The sequence below is a fragment of the Schistocerca piceifrons genome, chromosome 1, assembly GCF_021461385.2.
Source record: "Schistocerca piceifrons isolate TAMUIC-IGC-003096 chromosome 1, iqSchPice1.1, whole genome shotgun sequence".
Lineage (NCBI taxonomy): Eukaryota > Metazoa > Arthropoda > Insecta > Orthoptera > Acrididae > Schistocerca > Schistocerca piceifrons.
Genome location: NC_060138.1, coordinates 955,532,285 through 955,547,473, shown reverse-complemented (window position 1 = coordinate 955,547,473; position 15,189 = coordinate 955,532,285). Strand labels below are relative to the sequence as shown.

The following is a 15,189-nucleotide window of genomic DNA, read 5'->3' as shown; positions in this document are numbered from 1 at the left end:
CGTGAAACTGGTTGCTATGTTTGTACTTCGTAATAACACTGAAGAAAAAATGTGCAAAAAACATCAGTGATGGAATAATTGTAATAATTAAAGAATTGTGTTTACAAAAGAAAAAAGGAAAGAAAGTAAGCTATAGAAATAAAAGTTCCGTCGACGAGTGCTGTTGTACGGCTGCTACTCTGAGGCTTCCGTCATACAAGGTTGATCTTCTGCCGAAAAAAATATTTCATAGATGTAAATATCTGGAACCCATGAACGATTGACTGTCGGTGTTCATAATAACATTTTCGTCATAATGGAGGCACTTCTTGTAATAAATGTACCAAACGGAAGATTTTTCGGATATTGCTGTAGACATTCGTTGTTTAGCACACGTTATGTTATTGAAGAATTCGTAAATATAATTATCTAATACTTACTGCCTAAACGAGTGGTTTTAATCACTTTCTTAATATCATCATGAACTACTGGTTTTATTAAATGTGTACTATAGCTCGTCAGGATGCGTCTCTTAACGAATTGTGTTCAGTTTATGCTTTTGTTCACTACCTCTACAAACTAGGATGTCTTAATTTTTTTGTAACCATTAACCTAAACAGTATTTTTACTTGCTAGGCAAGAACCACATTGGATACTGTTGTGCTGGTGGTTCATATGTCTGACTTAAAGATTACCTTCGTGTGACTGTACTAGTTTTGTAGTTAAATGGTGGGTTTTGGTCGAGTGATGTTGCCATATTATTAATTTTTTTTTTTTTAGAAAGCCGATACGTGCGTATCGGTTATCTTTACACCATACGTCTGACATAGACGCTACAATTATTATACTGCCACATTTTGCTCGAATATGAAGTGTGAAGCTCTGTGGCATTTAGAAGTATATATGAAGGAAGTACTCTTGAAATAATGATGCCGTTGGCACATTTACATCTTTCATTTCGACGTGAACTGTCACTTTACGATTACATAAATATTTGATACGGGCATTGTGATGCAGATCTTTCAGCATGTTATTCACTGTCCGCTCACTTTCTGCCACTAATACCATGCCATCAGCAAATCTTATACATTCTATTCTCTTTCCACTAATACATATTCCTCTTTTCTCTTCTTTTCCCATCATGCTGAAGGATATGAATGACGCTTGTGTGGAATATGGGATGCAAATAAGCACAGCAAAAAGAAAGAGTATAGTCATCAATATAAGATGCAGACTGTCCAATATTAAAAAAGGACATTCTACCATTAGCCAAGTAAGTGCATTTAAATATCTTAAAAGCAGAATAACTGAAGAGTTGAGATGTCACCAGGAGGTGAAAACTCGAATCACCATAGCGAAGGAGGCATTCAACAGAAAGAGGAGACTCTTATGTGGCGAATTAGATAAAGGTCTAAGGAAAAGGCTTGAAAAATGTTTTGTCTGGAGTGTGGCACTATATGAGGCAGAAACATGGACGCTATGAGGAGAGGATGAAAAAAGGTTAGAAGCATTTGAGATTTGGACGTGGAGGAGAATGGAGAGAATAAGCTGGACGGAAAGAGTGAGTAATGAAAGAGTATTGGATAGGGATGGTGAGAGACGATGTCTGCTGATGGTTGTAAGAGAAAGAAGAAAGAACAGGTTGGAATATTCACTGACAAGGGAGAGCTTGCTAGGAAGGATTAGTTTGTGGGAGAAGACTGAGAGGAAGAAGGAGATACAAGATGATAGAAGACATAAAGGGAAGAGGAAATTATTCACACCAGAAGAATATGGCAGAAGACCGGACAGCCTGGAGAACTACCATGTGAAAACCTGCCTTTTGGCAGAACACTGATGATGATTGTGATGCAAGTGTAGTGAATTGTAGCCGCACTCTGGGAACTTCATGAAGAAGGCTTATTTTCAGGTACTGTCTTTTGTAACGAAGAAAGGGCTATTGATGTCCGACACGTAGTACCCACTAGTATTAATAGCTAGTCTGATCTGAGAGTAACTACGCCGAAACAAAATGCCCATTTCCGATGTCATGGTTTTTCAGGCACTGAAATGCTAAGTTGATTATTTTCCGCAAATGTAACTTACGTTTATTCCTGTATAGTTAGTTCGACTTGGTATCTTCAATACTCAGCAGCCTGTAAATTGTGGTTTAAACGTATGTCAGTCAAATAACTCTAAAACGTTGATTTGAAACCAATACTGTCTAATACTCAACACACTATTCCTCGTAGCACAATTAAATGATTCTTAAGTATTCGGAATTGGAAGATTACAGTTCGATAAATACAAATCTTCACTTTGAGTTTGGCTACCCCTTTGCATGTTATTAGCCACCTGTATCTTGCCACCCAATTGTCTGTTTTTTACACACTTTTATTCAATAGGTCTCTGGAACATCTGTGGCCTGAAACAGAAACATTGGCTTCTTCTCCGTCTTGGCTTCCTCCACAAGCATGCCTAAAACTTCGCCGAATTTAAAGTAATTGCAACAGCTGAATATAAAGCACATTGGGGAAAGTTATATACTGTAATAATTCCGCCGAAAAAAATTTATAGTTTTAGCACATTTACTTCAAACTCAAAAGAGTTTTAAAGTGTAGTTGCTTTAACTAGTTTCACGATTACGACCTGAGACCATACCAATTTGCTAAAAGTCCACCTAATCCCTTACACAAAAGTTAATGTATCGTTCTTCCCAGCCAGATACTAACTGTTCCTAAAGAATAGATCAAATTTTCATCAGTATTTAAATAAACAGGAAAAGAACTGTGAGCATAAAATAACCTAGGTTCGAAACTAGGGCTAAACGCCTTATTCCTGCCTTTGACCTTGGTGCAGATCTTGAGGTATTGCCTACACTTTCATCTCCCTGGCCGTTTGAACATTCTCTTTGTACATCACATGTTAACAGCCAGAATGCTACCTCATGCGATGTTTAACTAGTGAATTCACATAGAAGTTGGAGAACAGTACCGGTAGTTGCGAGCTGATGCTCCACATGTGTACGGTGGAAATTACTGTATAAAATCAGTGAATGACGTGGAATAGTTATAGCAACGGAACGGCACACTAAAATAACAAATAAAAATGTCACATCATTCCGCTCTGTTTTCTCTGCTCGTTTCCTTGGCACAAACAGTTTTTGTGGATCGTGTGCCGTTTTAAAATTACAATCTATCATCTCCGTAACGGTTTCGCGATTACTAAATTATCCTGTAACGAAGCACGCTGGTCTCCGTTGGATCTTTTCTATCTCTTCTATCAACCCTATCTGGTACGGATCCCACACTGGTGAGCAACATTCGAGCAGTGGACGAACAAGTGTACTATAACCTACTTCCTTTGTTTTCGGATTGCATTTCCTTAGCATTCTTCCAATGAATCTGTCTGGCATCTGCTTTACCGACGATCAACTTTATATGATCATTCCATTTTAAATCACTCCTAATGCCTACTCCCAGATAATTTATGGAATTAACTGCTACCAGTTCCTACCTGCTATATTGTAGCTAAATGATAAAGGAGCTTTCTTTCTATGTATTCGCAGCACATTACACTTGTCTACATTGAGATTCAATTGCCATTCCCTGCACCATGCGTCAATTCGTTGCAGATCCTCTTGCACCTCAGTGCAATTTTCCGTTGTTACAACCTCTAGATATACTACAGCATCACCCGTAAAAAGCCTCAGTGAACTTCCGATGTTATCCACAAGGTCCTTTACGTATATTGTGAATAGCAACGGTCCTACGACACTCCCCTGCGGCATACCTCAAATCACTCTTATTTCGGACTTACTGCACGACAGTATGGTTACATGCTGTTACAAGAGGAAAAACTACACGGCGCAGCCCATCTCTACTTTATCAGTAGCCACAGCAACTTCTCCATATAATCCGATTGCACCAAGTCCCACTAAAAGAGCTCTCTCCACCCTTTTTGTAGAAACGTCTGCCTTCTGGCTGGCTGTAAAATACTACCTCGCTCCTACAAATCAGAATTGATGGACATAGAATTTCAAAGAGACAGCAGTAACAGCACATGGAAGGAGACTAGCTCGTGGCGTCACTTGAAGCTAACAGAGCAAGCGTGATGCAGACGACTCGGCTGTAGCCAGTCGTAGACCCACCTGTGGCGGGACAGCCGGAGAGCTCGAGGCGCAGGCAGACGGTCCTGCGGTGGACGCTGTAGGGCAGCACCCGCAGCTGGCTGGCGAAGATGGCGGGCAGCAGGCGCTGCGTCACCACCGTGGCCGTGTCGCTGTTCCCGCTCAGGATCTGCGGACAGGGGGCGCACCCTCTGCAGGTCGAGGAAGTAAACGAGCACCACTGCATGGTACAGCTCTTGCTCTTGTATCTGGTGAGCATCAACAAGTTCATTGTAACCCTGCGAACAAACTACGAGGTTAACGGGTTGTAACACCATAGTTGTACTGATTTATTTAGCGTTTTGTATTGTTTAGTGTTATATCGTTGAGTTTCTGTAAATGTTGTTGGATTGAATCGATAACACAAAATTGTATACTCCTTTCTTTGTATAAATTTTGATGTCTTTTAGAGTGTAGCAAGTGTAATCTCTGTAATATTTACAATATGTGCCAGTTTCTTGTGCTTCTGTGTTTTGAAAGCAGAATTAGGACAAATTGCACGGGAAGAAATAGAAAAAGCTGTGATGAAGATGAACGGGGGGAAAGCCCCAGGACCTCATGAAGTATCAGTGGACATGACAAGAGCAGCAGGTCCAGTGGGAATGCAGTTACTGTATAGAGTACTATCAAGCGTGTGGAGAAATAGTAAAATACCTGACGACTGGAGAACAGGAGACATTGTTCCCATCTTCAAGAAAGGCAATAAAAGACTTTGTAAAAACTACAGAGGAATAACCCTTATGAGTCATACAGCCAAAATTTTTTAAAGAATTTTACTAAATCGAATAAATGAAAAGATAGAAAAGGAGCTGAGTGAAGAACAGCATGGGTTTAGGAAAGAAAGAAGCACGATCGACCTGATATTTTCTATCCGTCAACTGATGGAAAAAAGTTAGGAGTATAACAAAACGGTGATAATGGTTTTTATAGACATAGAAAAGGCATATGACTCAGTTGACAGGGAAAGACCCTGGGAAGAAATGAAGAAGATTGATATGGAAGATCGATACATTAATGTTATAAAGACAATGTACAGAGGACACAATTGTAGAATTAGAACACCATTGGGGAACTCTGAATACTTCGAAATGAGACAAGGACTTAAGCAAGGAAGTATTCTATCTCCTGCACTTATTAATGTTGTGATGGAGGGAATGAATAGGGTAGTTAAAGATATAGTAAAAGAAAAAGACAAAAAGATGATTTTTTCAGATGATATGGTAATATGGGGTGATAAAGAGGTAGATGTACAGTTACAGCTTGATGCGTGGAAGGAAATAATGAAAAGATATGGATTACAAACAAATAAAGATAAGAGTGAAGTAATGGTACTTGGAAGAGAGAAAGGGATCAACGGAAATATTACCTTGAATGGAGAACCCCTCCAAGTGGTAGAAAGTTTCACTTATTGAGGGAGTGAAATATCTAGGGATGGAGGAATAACTAACGAAATTTATAGGAGGTTACAGAAGAGAGGCAATTTCTACCAAACATTAAAACTGCTGATTTGGAATAATGAAGCTTCAGAAAGAGCAAAACTCCTTATGTATAAGAATTATTAAATCCCTATTGTCATTTTTTCATTTTTCATTGTCACCTATGGTGGAGAAACATGGATAATGACAGAAAGGGACTGGAGCAGACTGCAAGCAGGGGAAACGAAATTTCTCAGAGCAGTTAAGGAAAAAAAATAATGGACAGAGAAAGGAATGTAGAGATTAGAAAGGACCTGAAACAAGAAAGTATGAGAGAAAAAATTGAGAGAAAGAGATCAAGATGATATGGACATGTTAAGAGGATGCATGGGCAGAGTCTCCCCAAAATTATGGAAGAACTAAAGACGGATGGGAAAAGACCTAGAGGGCGCCTAAGAACACGGTGGAAAATGGGAGTGAAAATATCTGTAGAAAGGAAAGGTGTGAGCTGGCAGCAAGTGGAGGAAGAAAAGTGGTGGGAGGACCGAGCCAAATGGAGAGGACTCATCAGCACCCAAACCCGACAGTAGCTGGAGCGTGATTCGGATATATATAGATGCGCAAGTTATATGTTTTGTCTTTGTCATATAATCTCTTCGGTTATTTTTAAAATTAAATAATTTTATTTAGATAATTTTGTGTAGAACTACCAATATATGCAAATGTTATTTAAAATGTTTGTTGCTCTTATGTAAACTGCTGACCTTCACTTACGGTTTTTAATTATTTTGTATGTATAAAGTGTTGTGGTTCCCCTCGGGAACGGGACTGTGTAGCGCGCGCAAATTTTGGTTGGCATAGGTAGAAAAGGTGGAACATAGTCAGTCGGGGCGAGCTATCAAACTATCAACTGCTCATGTAAAAGCTATGTATTGTGCTGCTTCCGACAGAGGCTTTTCCTGACGCTTTCCAATGCCTCGGATGGATGGATAAAGAGCTGGAACTATTCTGAAATTGGTATCTATCATCTCCACCAAGTAATGACAGATTCCAGCAATTCTACCTGCAAATCCACCTACCAACATGTACACGCCACCAAATTGCGGAATCACTGTAATAGAACAGAAGAACGATAGTAATGTACAGTGAAGGATAAGCTCATTGGATGTGTTAATGTGCTAAAATACAAGGTAATTTATAACTGAATTTATGTACCTACCCTGATTTTTTGCTTATCACAACACCTATCAGGTTCCTCTCCGTCTGAACTGATTACCGAGCATCCTTTATTGAAAGCATATTAAAATTAATATGCTAATAGAGTGTGCTAAGATTAATAATGGTTGTTCAAAGGCTCTAACAAATATCTCAATTTTGTGTTTCACTGCAGACAAAGTTCAGAATTGCAACTGTTGAGAGTTACATGTTCATGCTTGCTAAGTGTTTCACTGATGTAATGAAAGGGTTTAGTTTGCTCTGCTATATTGGTCAAGATTAAGGGCCCCCCTCCATTGAAAGTAGTTCAAAGGCACAGAGTTACTTAACTATAGAATGTTTCAATTACTCTTGCTATTCCAGTCAAATTTTTTTACAATATTCGGTTCCTTTTGTGTATTAAAAGTGCATATTAATGGTGTAACAGGATCAACAGTTTGTATACTGTGCTCATGCTAGATAGCGATTAATAGAAAGACCACTATCTATTAAAACAATTTCTTTATTCAAAAGACAGTAAGAAGTAATCTGTTAGTGAATTACATTTAATTTTCATTGTAAATAGAAAGGTGTTTAGTAGTGAGGGACTTAATCTATGCATAGTAATTACCTTAGCTGTGAACCATATCCATATTTCATGTCAAATAGGAATATGTTTGAAAAAGTAATATTGAACCTATGTCCAATTTATGATTCTAAAGTGCACAGTAATACTAATATTATTGAAACCACTCAGTTTGACCAAGCTTTGAAGGCAAGAGTGTATGTCATTTCTGTTGTCCTTATGCAAACAGCCTTGTTCTCCTATAGCTGTTAGAACTTTCTTTAATGTCAACATCAGCTAGTGACAGAGTTCATTGCACAGGTGATAAAGTATAGGCTATGTCTGTCCATTAAAGTTACTCACATCTACACTCCTGGAAATTGAAATAAGAACACCGTGAATTCATTGCCCCGGGAAGGGGAAACTTTATTGACACATTCCTGGGGTCAGATACATCACATGATCACACTGACAGAACCACAGGCACATACACAGGCAACAGAGCATGCACAATGTCGGCACTAGTACAGTGTATATCCACCTTTCGCAGCAATGCAGGCTGCTATTCTCCCATGTAGACGATCGTAGAGATGCTGGATGTAGTCCTGTGGAACGGCTTGCCATGCCATTTCCACCTGGCGCCTCAGTTGGACCAGCGTTCGTGCTGGACGTGCAGACGGCGTGAGACGACGCTTCATCCAGTCCCAAACATGCTCAATGGGGGACAGATCCGGAGATCTTGCTGGCCAGGGTAGTTGACTTACACCTTCTAGAGCACGTTGGGTGGCACGGGATACATGCGGACGTGCATTGTCCTGTTGGAACAGCAAGTTCCCTTGCCGGTCTAGGAATGGTAGAACGATGGGTTCGATGACGGTTTGGATGTACCGTGCACTATTCAGTGTCCCCTCGACGATCACCAGTGGTGTACGGCCAGTGTAGGAGATCGCTCCCCACACCATGATGCCGGGTGTTGGCCCTGTGTGCCTCGGTCGTATTCAGTCCTGATTGTGGTGCTCACCTGCACGGCGCCCAACACGCATACGACCATCATTGGCACCAAGGCAGAAGCGACTCTCATCGCTCAAGACGACACGTCTCCATTCGTCCCTCCATTCACGCCTGTCGCGACACCACTGGAGGCGGGCTGCACGATGTTGGGGCGTGAGCGGAAGACGGCCTAACGGTGTGCGGGACCGTAGCCCAGCTTCATGGAGACGGTTGCGAATGGTCCTCGCCGATACCCCAGGAGCAACAGTGTCCCTAATTTGCTGGGAAGTGGCGGTGCGGTCCCCTACGGCACTGCGTAGGATCCTACGGTCTTGGCGTGCATCCGTGCGTCGCTGCGGTCCGGTCCCAGGTCGACGGTCACGTGCACCTTCCGCCGACCACTGGCGACAACATCGATGTACTGTGGAGACCTCACGCCCCACGTGATGAGCAATTCGGCGGTACGTCCACCCGGCCTCCCGCATGCCCACTATACGCCCTCGCTCAAAGTCCGTCAACTGCACATACGGTTCACGTCGACGCTGTCGCGGCATGCTACCAGTGTTAAAGACTGCGATGGAGCTCCGTATGCCACGGCAAACTGGCTGACACTGACGGCGGCGGTGCACAAATGCTGCGCAGCTAGCGCCATTCGACGGCCAACACCGCGGTTCCTGGTGTGTCCGCTGTGCCGTGCGTGTGATCATTGCTTGTACAGCCCTCTCGCAGTGTCCGGAGCAAGTATGGTGGGTCTGACACACCGGTGTCAATGTGTTCTTTTTTCCATTTCCAGGAGTGTATTTTCTTGACCAAGAATGTTACTCATTCTTATGCCTAATTAGGCTGGCGACTGTTTTCTTTATCCTTTGAAAAGTGTGGATAGGTAAAAATATTGTTTGTTATTGTTCAAATATTTACGTAATTTTGACATTCACTTCCGATAACCCACCTCCGTTAGGTACAACACGGTCAACATAACAAAATTCCTCTCAGAGGGTAACACTGCTCTGTTGCTTTATACCATAATTGCTTGAATAAAAAATAATTTCATTATAAGAACTGCCTCCAACTTTAAGGTTATGGTATAACAGTAGTGGACGAGAGTGTTATAGGGTACCGTACCACATCTGCGACTGGATTCAGGTCTTTCTTCGAGATAAAACTAATCGTGTCGTTCTAAAAGAAACGAAAGTTAAAAAACTAATTCGGCGAGTATCCATTACGGTTTACAGTATAGCCTACACATGTCCGTTAACAACAAACAGGATGGTCAGAAATAACCTGAGCAATTATTGTTAAGAAGAAAATTCGATACGATGCGCCGTTTCAGAGTTAATTAACATTGAAATTAGCCAATCGGGCCTTTGCTCGCGCAAATTCAAGCGGCCCGCCAAATACAATTAGTTTCAGTTGTTTTCGTAGCACACAAGACAGCTTACAAAACTACTCAGTCTTTAGCTCGTGGTCGATCTATACTACAGAACACAGATCCAAGATTTGTATCACTCTCTTGTTTGGTTTTAGGAAACTAAACGAACAACACTTTTGGCGACATAGTGTCTAGCGGGCCTCTTGAATCCTTGCACGCATTGACCTGACAGACTACCTTCAGTGATAAATAACTCGGAAATAGCGCAACGCAACAGTTTTTTTCTTAACTATTATTTCACAACACAACCTCCAGTGCAATACACTTAAAAGCTTTTCACTCTGGTTCCGATCATCCTTTACAAAAAATATTGAGAAAATGCACTGATCTACATTACCACAGAATGACTCCTGTTTCTTTATGTGTAACCCACAGTCCTTGGAAACTGATTTTCGTTGACTCAGTATGCTTTTTAGTCGTTAGAAAACAATGATTAGGTACCAGTATCAGAGCGGAAAGAAAGTACTGCAAAATATGATTCGAATCACAAATAAGTGTTCAAATTATACAGGCGAATATACCGAGAAAGAATAAAATTGTTTGTACCAAAATGGATTTTCTTTCAATGTTTTTGTAGAAGCTACGGCTATGCGCTCGAGCATTTAAATGCTTTTTGCGGAAATAAATATAAGGTTTGGCTTAAGTATAATTTTCCTTCATTTCAAAAGGAAACAATATACTTAGCTTTATCAATTTTAAGTAATCAATTCATAGTGGACTCATTCAGTGATTCAATATCCCCAGCAGTGGAGGCAATTTTTAATTTCCAACTTTAAGATGATTAAAAACATTTAATATGAAAATGTTATAGCAGAATGGGGGAAAAGGTTTATGGTGTTTCAGTTTGGGGTTGGTTGGTTGGGTGGTCGGGGAAGGAGACCAGAGAGCGAGGTCATCGGTCTCACCGGTTTAGGGAAGGACGGGGAAGGAAGTCGGCCGTGCCCTTTGAAAGGAACCATCCCGGCATTTGCCTGGAGCGATTTAGGGAAATCACGGAAAACCTAAATCAGGGATTGAACCGTCGTCCTTCCGAATGCGAGTCCAGTGTTTCAGTTTGTTTTGTATTTCTTCAATAACTTTAGGAAGGGATAATTCCGTAGTATTAACGGTACTCGAAGAAAGAGAAAATATATATATTCTGACCTCCGTCAGGTAAAAAGGCAAATAATATGGGAGCACTATCCAGAGAAGATGATATCAAACGGGTCCCACAGGAATTTGTCGTCTCCGGTTTTCTAAACTTGCTATCTGTCCAGTAATGAGACAAGGATTGCATTGTTTTTGTGAACAAGCCAGCTAGTTCAGTTACTACAATTTTGAAAATGAGGCAGTGTTCATCGATTTGATCTGACATGGTAATACCGCTGTAATTCAACGCGTACTGAAGAGAACTGACAATGGATGGTGACTTACACCAAACCTCTTATCTCAGTACTGTATGTGAGTGGTATTCGGAGTTAAAGTATTAGGTTCAAAATGGCTCTGAGCACTATGGGACTTAACATCTATGGTCATCAGTCCCCTAGAACTTAGAACTACTTAAACCTAACTGACCTAAGGACATCACACAACACCCAGCCATCACGAGGCAGAGAAAATCCCTGACTCAAGTGGCAGACTCTGCAAGAGAGGCGCTCTGCATCGCGGTGTAACTTGCTCGCCAGGTTTCGAGAGGGTGCGTTTCTGGATGAGGTATCGAATATATTGCTTCCCCCTACTTATACCTCCCGAGGAGATCACGAATGTAAAATTAGAGAGATTAGAGCGCGCACGGAGGCTTTCAGACAGTCGTTCTTCCCGCGAACCATACGCGACTGGAACAGGAAAGGGAGGTAATGACAGTGGCACGTAAAGTGCCCTCCGCCACACACCGTTGGGTGGCTTGCGGAGTATCAATGTAGATGTAGATGTAGATGGAATCGAACCCGGGAACCCGAGCGTGGGAAGCGAGAACGCTACCGCACGACCACGAGCGGCGGGCAAAGAGTATTAGGTAGGAACTTTCATGGAATGTCCTGGAGTTCTTGTCTTGCAAGTAATGCTCGAAGAAGTTTTAGTCCCATTCCTTTGTTTATGTACATTACTGAAAATACGGAGTCGAAGCGATCATAGGTGTGATTTATAATTATTCCTTTAGAATATGGAAACACCAGTTTGGCTGGTGGCAGGTGGTGGCGATAAGTGAGAGGTTTTACTTAGTAACCCACGTATACTCACGAGGATAAAGATGTCATCGCACTATACGTATGATTCTCTCCTCACTGTTGCCGGCCTATGTAGCCGAGCGGTTCTAGGCGCTTCAGTGTGGAACTGCGCGACCGCTACGGTCGCAGGTTAAAATTCTGCCTCGGGCATGGATTTGTGTGATGTTCTTAGGTTAGTTAGGTTTAAGCAGTTCTAAGATCTAGGGGACTGATGACCTCTGATGTTAAGTCCCATAGTGCTCAGAGCCGTTTGAACCATTTTTGATAAATATCTTAAGAATTATTATCTTTATAGTGTAAAAGGATGAGGTAATTTTTTTCACATAGCAGTTAGAATTTCGAAAGTTAACTACCAGGTTATAAACAAAAGGGCTTCGTTGAATACATCGCTTGACAAAAAAAAAAAAGCAAAAAGTGTCAGGAAGGGGGTGGGGAGACGAAACGTCACGGGCTGAGAGGTTATGTAATATTACTTCGTTGGTAACATGAACCCATTAATCAGTATGACGTCGCACCCCCTCGGGCCTCCTGAGGCAAGCTCGCCCACACTACTGGTCTTTGATCTTTCTTGAGACTGACACTGGACCAGAGTTGACGACCGAGCTGATGCCATTCATTTCCTATTCGTCATGGGAGTATCTTGGTACCACACATACAGTTCAAAGAGGCACGCGCTATGTGTGGATGAGCGCTCTCCTGTTGACAGCCAGCAACACGAAACTACCACTTCAGAGGTAATATGTGAGTATGCAGGATGTCCGGGCTGTTATGGCTTCTGCACCACTTGTTAGCAACAGACACAGTGGGTGCGCCAAAGACTGAGATGGCGTGGAGTTTTACAATTATTTATTGAACTTGCTTTACAATTTCTCCCTCGTTGTCGCAGCCCAGCCCTGCGGATCCTTTCACCTGGATGCTGCTGTGTAGATTCTCCGACAATGTGCGCAACGCGCGCCGCTGATCGCACTCGGGAGCCTCAGGCCACCAGTGCTCCGATGAAGCCAGCATGCCCTGTGGTTGAGAAGAACTCGTCACCACTCGGCGCTCCAGTACCGGGCACCCCCACGGAGCCCTGTCGCCGTGTGGTCAGCTGCCGACACCTGCTGTGCCGGCGGCTGGGAAGCCGTCAGTCGCGATGTCCTTGAGGTCTCATCATGGACGGACCACGCACCGTGGGGCCGGGTTGTTGTGAAGTCTCGGCGTCAGTCCCCGGCGGTGCCTGTGACCAAGACCGCGCTGCAGCCGGTCCTGCTGGAAGTTCTCGCTGAAGTTAGTCAGCCATGGTGCCGACCGAACTCGGGCCGACCTACAGAGCTGAAGTTGACATCTGATGGTGAACGGATGACTCCTGCGAGCTGGAACAGACTTCCGGAATCGTCATCTACGATGACTGAACATTCTGACACGGACCACGTCCGTCCTCAGATCCGAACAGCTTCCTAATGGATTCTGTCTGATGCTGTCTGCGCTCCATTATTTATATCCGGCAGGAGGACTTTTTTTTATCCTTGGTGATAGCTTTTTGTTATTACTCCTGCAGTAGCCGGCCGGAGTGGCCGAGCGGTTAAAGGCGCTACAGTCTGGAACCGCGCGACCGCTACGGTCGCAGGTTGGAATCCTGCCTCCGGCATGGATGTTTGTGATGTCCTTAGGTTAGTTAGGTTTAAGTAGTTCTAAGTTCTAGGGGACTTATGACCACAGCAGTTGAGTCCCATAGTGCTCAGAGCCATTTGAACCATTTGAACTCCTGCAGTATATTGCAGCGTAGCTTAGCCTGGTGGCCTCACTTCCCCTTACTCAGCACTCCCCAAGCTTCGCTCGGCGCTCGGTCTGTGTGCATCCTTGTGTCAGTCTGTCGGTAAACTGCTGCTGTGAGCAAGGCTATCTGTGCCTGCTTACTTTGCAACTCCTCGGTCGCTGGCGTGCCTCTGTTTTGCCATTCTCCACTGTGTGAAGCAACGCTTACTACATGTGGCCGCAACAGTGCTGTCACAGTTCCCTTAATTAGAACTTAGAACCAGCTGTGACCTGATGTCGTACCTGATGGCCCTCGAGACCATGACTCCAGGATAGCACCGTTTTACTTCTCTAACACGTTTCGTAGAATAGGACCTCTTCCCAGTACTCGCCGGCGATAGTCATCCGGGGTAGGGCAGAACCGCGGTTCATAGCTGAACACAATGTGATACAGCTGTTCATGTGTCCCGACCACAGCAGCATCCAAAGGCAGCCATTTTTGCTGCATTGTTAGTGGCAAACTAATTCCCTGGTGTAGCTGCTACTAGTATCCGATCATGACACAAAACATTGCTGTGAGTCCACTAATTATTCTCGGCTGGCAGACGCAAATGGAGACCCACAACGAGGCATTTTTCAAGCTTTGTCAGATGCTGATAACGCTATCTCACACGAATTCGAAGCAATCACTCAACATCAGGTGCTACTCACACCCATTATACAGCATAACTGGTAACAACACTACACTCGAAAAAATTTATGCCCAATGATGGCTGTTCTACTTGTCACAGACTGTTGCATTCTAATCATACCATTTACATACCCTCCTACGCTGTGTAAGTGTACGAAATATCACTGTCGTCCGACCACGTCATCTGAGTGCTTAATTTTTCATCAGGTGATGTATTTTGCTCGTCCGCAGCTCATGGTGGTGTGGTAGCGTTCTCGCTTTCCCACGCCCAGGTTCCCTGGTTCGATTCCCGGCGGGGTCAGGGATTTTCTCTGCCTCGTGATGACTGGGTGTTGTGTGATGTCCTTAGGTTAGTTAGGTTTAAGTAGTTCTAAGTTCTAGGGGACTGATGACCATAGATGTTAAGTCCCATAGTGTTTTGAGCCATTTTTGTATTTTGCTGCCAATTTTATATACATTAGTCTCTTTTTTTCAAAGTGAGTTAAACCAGCGGCAAGGGGCTGCATAACTTCAGATCAGAAGACCTTCTGATATAAATAAGTCAAGTGCATTTCATGAATATAAGCTTCTATTATTTAAGGAATTTTCTGCTTCCAAAGTCGGCGCCCACTGATTTTATAAGCAAAAACAGAAAAATGAGGGCCCTTGAAGCCTGTGTTAGCTGTATGTAACTATGCTCGCATTTATGTCTCAAGAAAAATTAGGAATGAACTAGAACGCTTTGTACAAAGCAAATCTCCATATTACATGAAGTGTGGAGCAAGAACTGTCTCTGCAGCTTTAAGAACAGTTCACCGATATTCATTAGTCTGACATATCAATAAATATTTCAGCTGCT

The 15,189-nt window shown here is 42.9% G+C and overlaps 1 protein-coding gene across 1 annotated transcript in view; it reads right to left on the bottom strand.

Moving 5' to 3' along the window:
- Positions 1–15,189, bottom strand: part of LOC124776791 (discoidin domain-containing receptor 2-like) — a 289,032-nt gene that overhangs the window by 137,473 nt on the left and 136,370 nt on the right. Inside the window, exon 5 of the mRNA XM_047251933.1 lies at positions 4,109–4,256. Coding sequence (XP_047107889.1) covers positions 4,109–4,256 — 148 coding nt within the window. The remainder of the gene's footprint in view (positions 1–4,108; positions 4,257–15,189) is intronic.